This window comes from Diabrotica virgifera, chromosome 8 (genome assembly GCF_917563875.1).
Source record: "Diabrotica virgifera virgifera chromosome 8, PGI_DIABVI_V3a".
Taxonomy (NCBI): Eukaryota; Metazoa; Arthropoda; class Insecta; order Coleoptera; family Chrysomelidae; genus Diabrotica; species Diabrotica virgifera.
This window is the reverse complement of record NC_065450.1, coordinates 104,557,585-104,573,833: the sequence shown is the minus strand read 5'-3', so window position 1 is coordinate 104,573,833 and position 16,249 is coordinate 104,557,585. Positions and strand designations below refer to the sequence as shown.

Genomic DNA, 16,249 nt, shown 5'->3' with positions numbered 1-16,249 from the left:
CCATCGCTACATTAACATGATCAGATACAGTAGGAAAAATGAAAGAATACCCATGAACGAACATATAAAACACGCTGTATTTTCCTGTCACCGTGTCACACAGAAAATTGTCCAGTGCAAGTACATGTAACAATAATTATTACATGTACTTTCGCTGGCCAATTTTTTGTGTGACACGGTGACAGGAAAATACAGCGTGTTTTATATGTTCGTTCATGGGTATTCTTTCATTTTTCCGACTGTATATCTACCAAAAGGCAAGGGCTAGCGTAAGATTGTCTGAACAACAAACAAATACATTCTGTATACAGCGAGGAGTACGGCAGGAAGACACCATCTCACCAAAGCTATTCACAACCCTTTTAGAACACACATTTAAGAAGGCAGATCTAAACGAATATGGTATCAATATAAATGGAGAGAAGCTCAGTCATTTGAGATTCGCAGATGACATCGTCCTTATAGCCCATCGTATGGATGGTGCAATAATAATGTTGAACAAAATATATTACGCTTCCTTAGAGGTCGGACTAAAGATTAACATCAACAAGACGCAAATAATGACTAATCTGGTGCTAAATCGTAATATTGTTGTTGATGGAATGGATATTAAGCAGACTGCATCTTATAAGTACTTGGGACATAAAATTCGGTTGGGACGAGATAACCAGACGTGCGAACTCCCACGTCGCATAAGATTAGCCTGGGCAGCGTTTGGTAAACTGAACTATGTATTTAAATCGGACTTGCCCATATGCCTCAAAAGGAAAATCTTTGACCAGTGTGTGTTGCCTGTACTCACTTATGGAGCCGAAACATTAATGCCCGGTTGCACCAACATATCTTAAGCTTAAGACGAGAATAACATAAGAATTAAAATAATATAATTATAATATATTATAATAAAAATATCATAATATAGTAATAGATATAATTGATAATAAGGTAAGAATCGAAAATTATGGTGCAACGTAAGTGATACTTAAGGAAGCCCTATCTATATGTAGAGCTTAGCTAAGCTGGAGCTTAAGATCTGTTGGTGCAACCAGGCACTACACTAACAAAAAAGGTAATGAACAAGATTCGCGTAATTCATAGGGCTATGGAGCGCCAGATGTTGGGTGTCTCCCTGAGAGACCGAATCCCAAATGAAGAAATACGCTGTAGAACAAAAACAACAGACGCTGACGAAAAAATCGCGTCGCTTAAGTGGAATTGGGCAGGACACGTCGCCAGATTGCCAGACACCCGATGGACAATACGTATTGTCGAGTATAGGCCGCGAGAAGAAGCACTACGGAGCAGAGAACGCCCACTAACCAGATGGGCCGATGATTTGAAGCATGTTATCGGTAACTGGATGCAAGCCGCACAAAATAGAGATAAATGGAAAGAGCTGAGGGAGACCTATGTCTAGCAGTGGACGCGCACGGGTTGATGATGATGATGATGATGATGATGATGAATTTTTTTTACTATTAGAAAAATTTAATTTTTTCAAAGGCAATCATCACTAATTGTTTCCGTTTTTCATTTCTAATAATTTTAGCTTTCCGTTTAATTTTGTTTCATGAAAAGGCATGTATCAGCACGAACCTTTTGCGCACATTAGCACAACCTTCTTACACTGTATATGTACGATTCCGTAATAATCGCACCACCTATGGATGTTTCCCTATGTGTAATGCACTTTCCTTCCTTTCTATTTAAGCTTACAATTTGGATATAGTGCAGGAGACATGTCTGAGGATGAAGTTTCCGATCTGCCCAGCTGTGCCTTCGCGTCTAGACCATCTTCCAATTCGAGTCTTCAACATCATTATTTGAGCAGTTTACATCATGGAGGAGGTAAAATTTTCTCTTATTTGTTGATAATATAATAATTTTAAATTAATATTTTCAAAATAATAATTTTAAATTTGGCATTAACATTTAAAAAAAAAATGTTTTTCATCATGATAAATTCTATTTTATTTGATTTATTAATGTATCTCATAGGCTTAAGGCTAGGGTGATGTTACAAATATTTTAACTAATTACAGTTTAGTTTTCAAATTGATTAACACATCATACTGTTTTAAGTGTTCTATTAGTTCCTTTATTACTTTCATCAGGTTCTCTGTTTGTTTGTTTTCACTTTGATTATTTTTCTTCTTCTTTCGCCCCTCTATTATATTATACCTATGTATCTCTATTGTATCTATTTATAGCGTGTTCTCCCTTCAGTTTATACCAAAAACCTTCTTATTATTTGCACTTCTATTTATGTTACCATTTTACATTAATTATACATGGTGAACATGTCATGAGGATGGTTTTAGAAGGATGAGCCGGTGGAGTAACAGTAGCTGGTAGGAAAATCTCCAATTTAAGATTTGCTGATGACACTACACTTATAGCAGCAAATGAGCAAGAAATGTTTGATCTTCTGCGAAGAGTTGAGTACGAAAGCAATAAAGTTGGTCTGAAAATCAATAAATGTAAGACAAAAATAATGGTGGTCGACAGATTTGACACTATTCAACTGACTAACATGTTACAGGAATACCAGATAGTAAACACCTTTGTCTATCTCGGGTCTAGTATAACTAACGATGGTAACTGTGAAGCAGAAGTTCGGAGACGTATTGGTATGAAAAAAAAATGCGATGAGTCGCCTAACTAAAGTTTGAAAAGACAGATCTATCTCTCAAAATATCAAGATGAGACTGGTGAATACCCTTGTATTCTCAATATTTCTATACGGAGCAGAGACTTGGACCCTTCGCGCATGCGAGCGCCAAAAAATTGATGCCTTTGAGATGTGGTGCTGGATAAGAATGCTGCGCATACCTTGGACAGCTCATAGGACAAACGTTTCCATTCTAAACCAACTCAATATTAAAAAAGGCTGTTCACAATATGTCTGCAACGAATTCTGCAATTCTTTGGTCACGTAGTTTGCAGAGGTGACGACAGTTTGGAGAGATTAATTGTTTCTGGAAACGTTCCGGGGAGAAGATCAAGAGGACGATCACCAACTAGATGGTCTGACCAAATAAAGCATTCAGCTGGAAACTCATTCTGCGAAGCTCTAAGAGCAGCTGAAGATAGAGACCAATGGAGAAACATTGTTAGGAATATTGGAAGAAATCACGATCCTCAGTAATGGGGAAACGACAGGAGAGAGATACATGGCTTGTATCTCTTTTTTGTCTCTTCTTGTTTACTTTTCTACGGACTTAGACCTACATATACAGTGAGGACGTTTGAGTTGGAATAAATTCATTTTCTCGAGAATGGGCGACTATGGAGATAAATCCCAAAACAGGTCGATTTTTATTTTTAAATTATAATTTTTTGGCATGTACTTATATCATACTAGTAACGTAATTCATCTGGGCGTGATGACGTAATCTATGATTTTTTAAATGATAATAGGGGCTGTGTGAAAGCTCATCCGAAAGGTTATTCAATTATCTATTGACTAATTACACACATTGACATAATTATTTATACAGACATAATCAAAAATTAATTGAGACAAAAAGAAGAATGTATGTAATTTATTTAAGGGCAGTCAAAGTCCGAAAATTGAATTTTTTTAGGGGTTATGATTGAAAAGTATTCTTTAAAATCTTCTCTTTCCAACGATATATAACACATTATAGTAGAAAATATTCATGGTTACAAAATTATTTATTTTTCGAACGTCTGCACTCAACTTACCGTGTACCGGCCAACGGCATAACCAGCAAGTTCATAAGGAGAGGGTGAGGGGGGACTACAACTATTGGAGGGGGTATGGAATATCGCCAATTTAAGCGCTTAAAAAAACTTCCCTATGGGGGGTAATAACCCCCAAAACCTCCCTGGTTACGTTACTGGTACCAGTAGCTTTCTTCGTAGCCTATTAGAGTGTTTTATGTTTGTATGATTTCCCAAATACTAGGTTTTTTAACTTTTGATGTCAAATATCTCCGGATCCTTAGAAGATAGAAGGTCCAAATTTTTAGAGTAGTTGTAGATAGATCATATAATTAAGTCTCAGATAAATTTTTATTGAAAATGGGCAAAAACAAGTAAAAAAAAAATAGAATCTAAACTTAATCTACGCGGGACTAAACAATACATCTAGTTTCAAAATAAAAAAAATTAGTTACGTATTTTTTATGGGAAATAAGCCACAATTTTACTAAAAAATGAATTTATTAACGTTTCGAAGCCCAAATCGGGTTTCGTTGTCAAAATACAAAATACTATTAAAATAAAACAAACATGTTGTTGCTAAGTAAAAAAATTCTTCTAATAATTTATTTAATCTGACTCATTTATATTGGCAATTCAGACGTATATTATACATTTTAAAGTAGAAGACTTTAAAATGATATCGCCAATATTTATGAGTTGCGTTCCTGGGACGACTTTACTAAAAGATAGTTCATTCGATTACATGAAATCAATTCCAACTCAAGAATATCCGTCGCAAAAAAAAATTTGCAAATAATAATGACACATTTATAAAAAATACACAACATTTTTTAAACAAATTAACAAATATTGAATTTAATCCAAATAATATTTTAGTAAGTTTTGACATAAACAGTTTATTTACAAATGTGCCATTAGATAAAACTTTAAACATAATTAAAACGAAGTTAGAAAATGATAATACATTGACAACTAGGACAAAACTAAATGTATCAGCTATAATGGAGTTATTGACATTATGTACTAATAATACAGTAGGAAAAATGAAAGAGTACCCATGAACGAACATATAAAACACGCTGCATTTTTCTGTCACCGTGTCATACAAAAAATTGGCCAACGCAAGTACATGTAATAATTATTATTACTTGTACTTGCGCTGCGCAATTTTATTTGTGGCACGGTGACAGGAAAATACAGCGTGTTTTATATGTTCGTTCATGGGTATTCTTTCATTTTTCCGACTGTACCTATTTTCAACTAAATAATGAATTCTATAAACAAAATTTTGGTCTAGCAATGGGCTCTCCTTTATCTCCATTATTGGCTAATATATTTATGGAGGATTTCGAAACTAATATCATTTCTAAACAAAATTTAAAACCCACAGTATGGTGGAGATATGTAGATGATGTGTTTTCAATATGGCCTCATAGATCAGAATTGTTGGATACATTCCTGAATATTATAAACGATCAAGAAGAGACAATAAAATTTACAAAGGAAAAGGAATACAATAACACTTTGCCTTTCCTCGATGTTTTAGTCTCAAAGAAGGATACTGGATATGAGACTCAAGTGTATAGAAAACCGACACACACCAACAGATATCTCAATTACAAATCAAATCACAACAGCAACGTTAAAAAGGGAATCATTAAATCCTTATATGATAGAGCCAAAATTACTTGTTCTAACGAAAATTCATTTTTAGAAGAAAAACAATTGTTAACATCTGTTTTATTAAAAAATGATTATCCTTTATCGTTTATAAATAAGGAATTGACAAGATTAGATCGAATGGAACAGAACAACTTAGAACGGGATCCTACAACATTCACAAGAAATAATACGAGGAAAATAACAATACCATATATAAAAGGACTATCCGAGAAACGTAAAACGATAGGAAATAAATTCAACATTTCAACAACATTCAAAACAACAAACACATTGAGATCTATTCTGTTTAAAACTAAACCTAACAATGAACAAGAAAGAACAAAGAATTGCATTTATAGAATACCTTGTGAATGCGAACAATTTTATTTAGGTGAAACATCAAGACCATTAAACGTTAGAATAAGTGAACATCAGTCTTATATTAAAAACAGAGAATTTGATAGATCTCAGATATGTCAACACGCATGGGATAATGAACATAGAGTTCAGTGGAGAGATTCAAGTATAGTCCTGAAAGAATCAGATAGTAAAAAGAGAAAAATCAAAGAAGCGGCTCTAATTATGCTAAATGAAACCAATTGTGTCGCAAATTCCTCGGTAGAATGCAGTAGGATGTGGTTACCCATACTGAAAGAGGAAGTCAATAGAAAGAAAATACCACGATTAGTAAGTCAATAACATATCGAGTTAGTACAAATTTTATATTTTAGTATTACTTATTATATATCTATGTAATATTAATATTATTTATAATTTAAACATATTAAAGTCAGAATTTGGTATTAGTTTTTTGAAGGTAGATTAAATGTAAGACCAAATACTCACGATGTCGGGATAGTATCACGAGGTTTTTTCCTGGTTTTCCCTCGTGATTTACTATGGAATCTCTAACGCGAGAATTTTACTGTCATCGTTGCATTTGGTTGTCTTTTTAAAGACAGATCACATGCTATGATTTTTTTTGCGACGGTTATTCTTGAGTTGGGATTGATTTCATGTAATCGAATGAACTATCTTTTAGTAAAGTCGTCCCAGGAACGCAACTCATAAATATTGGCGATATCATTTTAAAGTCTTCTACTTTAAAATGTATAATATACGTCTGAATTGCCAATATAAATGAGTCAGATTAAATAAATTATTAGAAGAATTTTTTTACTTAGCAACAACATGTTTGTTTTATTTTAATAGTATTTTGTATTTTGACAACGAAACCCGATTTGGGCTTCGAAACGTTAATAAATTCATTTTTTAGTAAAATTGTGGCTTATTTCCCATAAAAAATACGTAATTATAAAAATGCCACAAGGAAATAGAACAACATTAAAAAAAATTAGGTCTAAGTGCTTTGGTTACAGAGCTATGTGACATAATGTTAACATTTTCGTTAAATGGGACATCAGGTATGTCTATAAAGCTAGAATAGCCATTTCATAAGGGAGCTATGAGACTTACCCCATATTTTTTTGCTATTTTATTGCTAATTTATTACGCAAATTAAAAATTTATTATTTATTTAACCAAAGAAAGTATTCCACCTGTTGTCAATCTGGTGGTATGGAAACGATATTTATTGTCGTTTTCTGTGTCACTTCGATTGATAACTTACTTTGTTTTTCGGTAGATGGCCTAGTTCATCCGTGACATTTCTTTCTTTGCAATTCGGAAAGGCCCAAAATGTGGTACGTGGAAGAATCTGAGGAAAGAGGATATGGGACTACTGATGAGGGGGAAACAACCCCGAAACCGGTATAAACTCTTCCTCCACTCTCAGATTTGACCATAGTATTATGCAGCTGCTGCGTTTTCGTGTTGCAAAGAAATTGAGAATGTTTATACATTTTTAAAAATTTATTGCTTCATCCCCTTCAGAGAAACAGGTGGCTATTCCAGCTTAATACACTAAGCATCAAAATTAACGCCCCATCTTAAAAATGGGACATTTTTGATGTCTCGTATTTCCTAAACCTGTTATCCGATTTTAGTGCTTTTTTTAATATGTTATAGCTTTATTCTTCAAGAATCGATATATATATATATATATATATATATATATATATATATATATATATATATATATATATATATATCGATGTAATAATATTGTTCCTAATTATGTAAGTGTCATTGTATACCGGGTGTAACAATTATAGTGTGTTTTTTTCTCATAGTTTGGAATCTTCCACCCTGTGTAAGATTCTAGCATATTATATAAAATATTAAAATTAAAACTCAACTGTAGCCTTAGGCTTACCTAACATTTTGCTTTTTGATTCATTCTCTTATGTTGGATAATAAAAAAGTTAGGTACTTTAACAACTAGCAACGTTCTTCGTCAATACAGGGTGTTTCTAAATAAGTGCGACAAACTTTAAGGGATAATTCTGCATGAAAAACTAATGATCGTTGACCGTTTTCCGAGATAGGGGATGTTGAATTTTTTCTTACAAACTGTCGATTTATTTATTGCTCTAAAACCGGTTGAGATATGCAAATGAAATTTGGTAGGTTTTAAGGGGTAGTTATTGGGCATTTTCTGACATACAAATAAGATTTTTATATTCACCATTGGCGTGCATACTTGTCATATTACCCGGTCATATAACCAGTATGTACGCCAATAGTGAATATAAAATTCTTAATTGTATGGCATAAAATGCGCAATAACTTTTTATTGCGCATAAATGCGCAATAAAATGCGCAATAACTTAAAACCTACTAAATTTCATTTGCATATCTCAACCGGTTTTAGAGCAATATATAAATCGTCAGTTTGTAAGAAAAAATTCAACATCCCGTATTTTGGAAACGAAGCATTTGCGGGCATATGTTTATAAAGCAAACGTCATTATTTTCTATGCAGAATTGCCCTTAAAGTTGGTCGCACTTATTTAGAAACACCGTGTATTGATGAAGAACGTTACTAGTTGTTAAAGTACCTAACTGTTTTATTATCCAACATAAGCAAATGAATCAAAAAGCAGAATACGAAGAAAGTCTAAAGCTACAGTTGTGTTTTAATTTCAATATTTTGTATACTCTAGAATATTCCACAGGGTGTTCCAAACTTTGAGGAAAAAACACACTATCATAGTTACACCCGGTATACAATGAGACTTATCTGCTTAGAAAAGAACTATTGTCAGCTGTTAAAGAACAAAAGGGTGAAGTAATATCTACTGGTAGACCAACATACTGGCCTACCGATAGGAACAAAATTTCAGACCTGATAGATTTCTTTATTTACAAAAATATCTCAGCTAACTATCTGGATATCAATGATGGCTGCGACATGAACTCTGATCACTCACCGATAATTTTAACTATGAGTGATACAGTAATCAAAAAAGAGTTCAATCCAATATTGACTAATAAAAAAACTGACTGGGAGAGCTTCAAAATAAACATTGAACACAAAATTAATCTTGCTGTGCCATTGAGAAACACCAGGCAACTTGATGACGAATTAGAATATTTTATAAGAACTATCCAACAGGTAGCTTGGGAAAATACTCCCACAGTAACTCCCTGAACAAAAGGGAACAATTATCCAAAAGAAATCAGAGAACTGATATTAGAAAAAAGAAAGTTAAGAAAAAAATGGCAGCAATACAGAGCTCCACGAGACAAAACTAGTCTAAATAATGCTACACAAAAACTAAAAAGGGAGATACAGAATATAAAAAATTCAACAATTGATTCTTTCTTAACTAATTTAACAGCTGACTAGAACACAGAATATTCGTTATGGAAGGCAACTAAAAGAATGAAGAGACCAATTATTCATTATCCCCCTATCAAGTTGGAAAACGGAAACTGGGCTACAAGTAACGAACAGAAAGCAGAAAGATTTGCAGATCATTTAGAAAGCACGTTCAAATCCAACGACAATGATGGTGAATAACTGAGATGGGAAGAACCGTTCCAAACGGAAGAAAGAATAACGGTGACATCAGTTAGAGAAGTATCAACAGAGATAAGAGAGAATATAAATCCTAAGAAAGCTCCAGGATATGATCTCATAACAGGAGAACTATTAAAAAATCTCCCAATAAAAGCCATAGTTAAGCTGACAAACCTAATAAATGCTGCTTTTAGATTGAGATATGTTCCGAGACTCTGGAAAGTAGCCGAAGTCATTATGATCGCTAAACCAGGTAAACCTCCTAATGAAGTGACATCGTATCGACCAATATCACTCCTTCTGGCGGTGTCAAAATTATTTGAAAAACTCCTATTGAAAAGATTAAAACCAATAATAGAAAGAAAAAAACTTATACCAAATCATCAATTTGGTTTCAGAAATAAACATTCCACTATAGATCAAGTTCACCGAATAACGAATATAATAGAAAAAACATTAGAAGAAAAGAAAGTCTGCTCTACAATCTTCTTGGACGTAGCACAGGCATGTGATAAAGTCTGGCATGAGGGTTTAAACTATAAACTAAGAACGTTCATGCCTAAACAGTATTCGGAAATCTAGAATCATACATTGCGAATAGATATTTCAGAGTTAAACAAGAAGAAGTGTACACCGATTTAAGGGAGATCAAAGCTGGCGTGCCACAAGGGAGCGTATTAGGTCCGATCCTGTACCTATTGTATACGTGTGACATTCCAGAACTAGAACAGAACACTATTGCCACCTTCGCTGATGATACAGCTATACTAGCGATAGCAGACACTAGTGAAGAAGCGACTGATAAGTTGCAACTCTCAGTAAATACAATACATACCTGGACCAGAAAATGGCGAATAAAATTAAATGAGTCTAAATCGGCACACATTAACTTCACAAATAAAAAAATAGAAAATTTCCCAGTTAGAATAAATGATACCCAAGTTCCTTATGCAACATCAGCAAAATACTTGGGCATCACCCTAGACGCGAGACTGCGCTGGAAAGTCCATGTCAAAAAGAAAAGAGGGGAGCTAGATATGAGGTATAAGAAATTGTATTGGATGATTGGAAAAAATTCAACATTATCCATTCATAGTAAATTATCCATTTATAAACAAGTACTGAGGCCAGTATAGGTATATGGGTGCCAACTCTGGGGCTGTACCAAAGCTAGTAACCTACATATTATCCAGAGATTTTAAAACAAAGTACTGAGGAACATTGTTGATGCTCCTTGGTATATCCGTAACAGCAACCTCCACCAGGACCTGGGTATGGAAACTGTGACCGAAGTAATCAAGAGAACAGCAGCAAGTCACGAGCAGAGGCTGCATAGTCATGTGAATGTCGAGGCAATCCAGCTTCTTGACAACACTGAACTAAAGAGAAGACTCATGAGGACAAAACCATTTGAGTTAGTGTAAATGTGTAACAGTTTAGTGTAAAAAGCAGAGCATAGTGCTGTGATGTTATTGCATGTTAATTGTAGTGCATTAGTTGATAGATATAATAAGAGTAAGCCATAGGGTATGCCCTTAGATTTAAGTATTTGTTATTAAGTTAGGTCAGAGAATAACTGATAATTGGTCATTTGTGACTAGATAGCAGTATGCATACATCGTACAGGTGTTATAATAAAAAAAAATTCTTATTTTTGTCTCAATTAATTTAATTAAAAAAAATTTTGGGCACCCTGTATAAATAATTATGTTAATGTTTATATCTATTAGTGAGTAGAGCATTGAATAACCTTTCGAATGAGCTATCACACGACCCCGATTTTTATTTAAAAAAAATCATCGATTTCGTCATCACGCCCAGTTGGATGATGTCACTAGTATGATGTATATGCCAATATATTATAATTTAAATAAAAGTCGACCTGTTTCGATATTTATCTCCAGAGTGTCCCATTTTCGAGAAAATGGATTTAATCCAACTCAAACGTCTGATTCCTTTGTCCATTTGCACTTCCACTGCTTGTTGCATGTTTGCCATTACCTAATATTGTTTTCTTCTCTTGTCTTGTTATTAGACGATATTTTTCTGTTTTCTTAACTGTAACTCTGTAACACTGTTTCCTTAACTGATATCACAAAACACTGATGTTTTTTTTTCTCTTTTTTTAATTATTACTTCTAACACTAGATAAAAGGTGTAAATTAGAGCTGGAGGGTCAGATAATAGAACAAGTCATGGAGTTTGGATATCTGGGCATCACACTATTTAGCTACGGAAAGCTCGAAACAGAAGTGAAAGATCAGGTGAATAAAGCAAACAGAACCGCAGGCTCTCTGAATGAAAGAATATGGAGAAATAAAAATATCGGGAAAGAAGTGAAAGGCAGAATTTACAAAACAATTATCAGACATATGAAAATATGACATACGCGGCAGAAACACGACCTGATACAAAAAGGACAAAAAGAATGCTAGAAACCGCAGAGATGAAAACACTTCGAGAAATCGATGGTAAGACACTATGGGATAGAGCTAGAAGTGTCCTTGCCGGAGGTTTTGTTAACCACAAATATTTAAATCCTTTCCACTTTACTTACTATAAAAACAACTTGTGTTCTGAAAGCAGAAACGCCAAATACAGAGTTAATTATGGTGTTCTCGTAACAAGATATTTGATCAAATACACTCACCGGCAGAGAAAAAGGGCACCCCAAAAATGGGTCATTTTTAATGTCTTGTATTTCCTAAACCTGATGTCCGATTTAAGTAATTTTTTTAATATGTTATAGCCTTATTCTTTGTCAATATCGCTGTAATAATATTGTTGCTAGACAGGTACATTGTCATTGTATACAGGGTGTACGAATCAAACTGTGTCTTTTTCTCAAACTTTGGAACACCCTGTGAAATGTTGTAGCTTTTATAAAATACTGAAATTATAACCAAACTATAGCCTCAGGTTTTCTTAACATTCTGTTTTTTGATTCATTCGCTTATGTTGGATAATAAAAAAGTTAAGCACTTTAACAACTACCACTGTTTTTCGTTAATACAGGGTGTTTTTAAATAAGTACGGCAAACTTTAAGGGGTAATTCTGCATGATAAAAAATGACAGTTTGCTTTATAAACGTATGCCCGCAAATGCTTCGTTTCCGAGATAGGGGGTGTTGAAATTGTTCTTACAAACTGACGATTTATTTATTTCTCTAAAACGGTTTGTGATATGCAAATGAAATTTGGTAGATTTTAAGAGGTAGTTATTGCGCATTTTCTGGCATACAATTAAGAATTTTATATTCACCATTGGCGTGCATACGGGTATACATATTTTAGATATATCCCGTATGCACGCCAATGGTGAATATAAAATTCTCAAGTGTATGCCAAAAAATGCGCAATAACTAGCTCTTAAAATCTACCAAATTTCATTTGCATATCACAAACCGTTTTAGAGCAATAAATAAATCGTCAGTTTGTAAGAACAATTTCAACACCCCCTATCTCAGAAACGAAGTATTTGCGGGCATAAGTTTATAAAGTAAACTGTCATTATTTTATCATGCAGAATTACCCCTTAAAGCTTGCCGTACTTATTGAAAAACACCCTGTATTGACGAAAAACAGGGGTAGTTGTTAAAGTGCCTAACTTTTTTATTATCCAACATAAGCGAATGAATAAAAAAACAGAATGTTAGGAAAATCTGTGGCTATAGTTGGGTTTTAATTTTAGTATTTTATAAAAGCTAGAACATTCCACAGGGTGTTCCAAAGTTTGAGAAAAAAACACAGTTTGATTCGTACACCCTGTATTCTGTATACAATGACAATGTACCTGTCTAGCAACAATATTGTTACAGCGATATTGATAAAGAATAAGGCTATAACATATTAAAAAAATTACTTAAATCGGACATCAGGTTTAGGAAATACAAGACATTAAAATGACCCATTTTTTGGGGTGCCCGTTTTCTCTGCCGGTTAGTGTATATTAATTTGATCAAATATTCACATTTTAAACATGCTTAAATATTTTTGAAATATATTTTTTATTGTTTTCAGATGGTCAATGCGCAGGTACTCTTTCCAGTTCAGGTGACTACTACGGATCTTCCCCTTACAGGGTCCAGAGACACGCCGCCAACATCAGGGAGCGAAAAAGGATGCTGAGGTCTGCTATTGGACCCACCGGGTACACCTGTCTTGATATGTGATTCATTGCTAGTTGTGTTGCACATTTTTATTTTCTTCTGAATGTTGTAGGTATTATTTATAGTAACTGTATTAGATAGTTTTCGGCTATTCCATTGTGTATAACATTTGCATATTTTATTATAAGTTTAATAATGTTTATCATTATATCAAGCACACTTGAAATAAAAAGGATGATGCAAAACTTGATAAAAAAATAAAAAAAAAGTATTTACAAACAGAAAATAAATACATAATTCAAGCAACACCATCATCATTCTCTTTGCCATTAACGCTATACGGGGTCGGCTCCCCTAATTGTATTTCTCCATAAGTTTTTATATTGGGTCATATGGCTGTTTTGTAGAATTTTCCCTTCAGCTTCATTGGAATTTTTCTGTCACAGAACACACCACTCGCTTCCTTCCACATCATCCATCCACTCATATTTCTGTTACATGCATCTCCATGTATTTCTCCATTACTCTGTAATACTGATCCTAGATATTTAAAAATCTCAATTTTTACAATCATTTCACCATCCAAAGATATAGTAACTCGATCTTTAAACGAACATTCCAAATACTCTGTCTTTGTCCTACTAAGTTTTAAACCTTTTTCTCAAGAGCTTGTCTCCACTGTTACAGTTTTTGTTCGAAGTCGCTTTCACTATTTCCCACCAACACCACATCATCAGCATACATTAAGCACCAGGGAATGTTATCTTGTCGCTGTAATCTGATCTAAAACTAATGAGAATAAATAAGGACTAAGCACCGAGCCTTGGTGCAATTCTACTTTCAAATGAAATTTATCAGTCTCTCCCACACCTGTCCTAACACTAGTTGTTACTTCCTCACACATATCTCTTATAATCTTTACATTTTCACTGGGGACTCCTTTCTTATTCAGTATCCACCACAGACTTCCTCGAGAAGCTCTATCATATGCTTTCTCAAGATCAATGAATACAATATAGCGTTTGTTTCTTTATTCCTGTATTTTTCCATCAACTCACTGTGGTTGGTCTGCCCTGCATAAATCCAAATTGATTATTGGATATTTCGGTTTCTTCATGTCTATCAATTACTTTTTCCCATATTTTCACGGTGTGACTAAGTAGTTTTATGTCCCTGTAGTTTGTGCATTGTTGTATATCTCCTTTGTTTTTGCAAACAGGTACTAATATACTGGTTCTTCATTCATCTGGTATTTGTCCAACTTCCATAATTCTATTGAATAAACCTGTTAGCCAACTTAGCGACCTTTACAGGAGGCACTAAATACAAGAACAGAAATGTGTATATCAGTAAATAAAAACGACTTATGGAAAGTAAAAGTAAACTTAGTAAAAAAAGAAAGAGGAAGTCATTTAATTACACCGAAATTAATAAAACAAGTCAACACAAAGATTCACTAATTTCGGACTACTGTAACATCTAAATAAATAAATATAATAAAAACTATAAAAATTCACACTAAACTAACTAATTCTAATAAGGACGCGCTATTTTAAGTTAATAGGTTATTTTCCAGAAGGTTCCGCTTGTCTCTAGTCCCGCATGATCTCGCCTTCAGCCACGCCGAGAAAGATCTATACTTAAGTGAATCATGGTAGAGTTGCAACTGTTACCGAGGTCGGTCGAAATCAACTCTTTCGTCACATTGCTCACCTTAAAATCTCAGCGTCCCGATCATCAACTCTAGATGAAGGCTCAGGATGGCGGAATCTACAGGAATTTCCAGCTCTGCATACACCTTTCAAGAAGAAATAACAGGCTACTGTCTTTGAAGGGTACGACATCCTCGGGTTAATGCACCACACAGTAATTCGTATACCGGTTTCTCTGAAGATCTATTCAAGCAACTTCTCTTCCAATCTTCCAATCCAGTTTTTTTAGTGTATGGCCTATTTTTGTTAAAGCCAGATTTCTGGTATCATAATTACTAAAGACTGGATTATATGCAAAATGCATATGCATATATATGCTGCATATTTCTCATGTTTTTCATAAATGCATATGCCTTGCATATTTGGAGATTTAAGAGCATATAAATGCATATTTTGATGGGAATTTACTCTACCCCATTTAAAAATAAGGTATATATTAGTAACATCAACATCCATTAAAATAAAATGTGAAAGTAAATATTTTGCTGTTAAGCTCCTTTGTTGTTGTACCCATAAACATAATGGGCGTTATTTATAGCTGCAGGTATCATTATCCGGATATTTAAGATTTATAGACTTCTCAGAATTTACAAATTACCTAAGTAAATACCGATTATATTTTGAATAACATTACAAATATTACCTGTACTTTCTGCTGGTGTCGGCCAACTATGAATTATTCTGGGAAAACCAACCAAAACGAAATTTTAAGCATTTTAAGGGTAGGATAGATTATTTTATTTTATGAATGGTTAGTCTTAAATCAATCGCCGATTATTCAACTTTTGTGATTGCAAGTTATTGACTATACTGTGTAAAAAAATCATTTTATTATTATTGTGAAAATGCCTAAAGTAGCAAGGGAAAAATCAAGTCTTCTCAGAAGTTGGATTGGAAGTAACAATCATCTAAAAGTTATCGACAGTGAAAGTATGTTTTGCACCATTTGTGATAAAAAGGTAAGTTCTCCACTTCAATAGATTTTTAAACTTATCAAACTTCTTTGCACATCTATGTGTCTGTCTATTCTAAAATGACAAACCGTCCCATTTCTTCAAAAACTGTTTTTTAAAGTTCGCAACGGTTTGGCTTATACAGAGCGAGGTGTTGAGAGTGGCCCACCCTGTATACTACGGTACACTGACTGTACT

General features: G+C 33.8%; 1 protein-coding gene across 5 annotated transcripts in view; it reads left to right on the top strand.

Moving 5' to 3' along the window:
• The window catches only part of LOC114341469 (helix-loop-helix protein 13), a 170,860-nt gene that overhangs the window by 61,054 nt on the left and 93,557 nt on the right, over positions 1-16,249 (top strand). For 2 of the 5 annotated variants that reach the window (XM_050658185.1, XM_050658184.1), the window contains exons 2-3: positions 1,712-1,848; positions 13,298-13,406. In XM_050658185.1, the coding sequence (XP_050514142.1) occupies positions 1,712-1,848; positions 13,298-13,406 (246 nt within the window). Of the gene's footprint in view, positions 1-1,711; positions 1,849-13,297; positions 13,428-16,249 lie in introns of all 5 variants that reach the window. The other 3 variants (XM_050658182.1, XM_050658181.1, XM_050658183.1) reach the window with 2 other exon arrangements.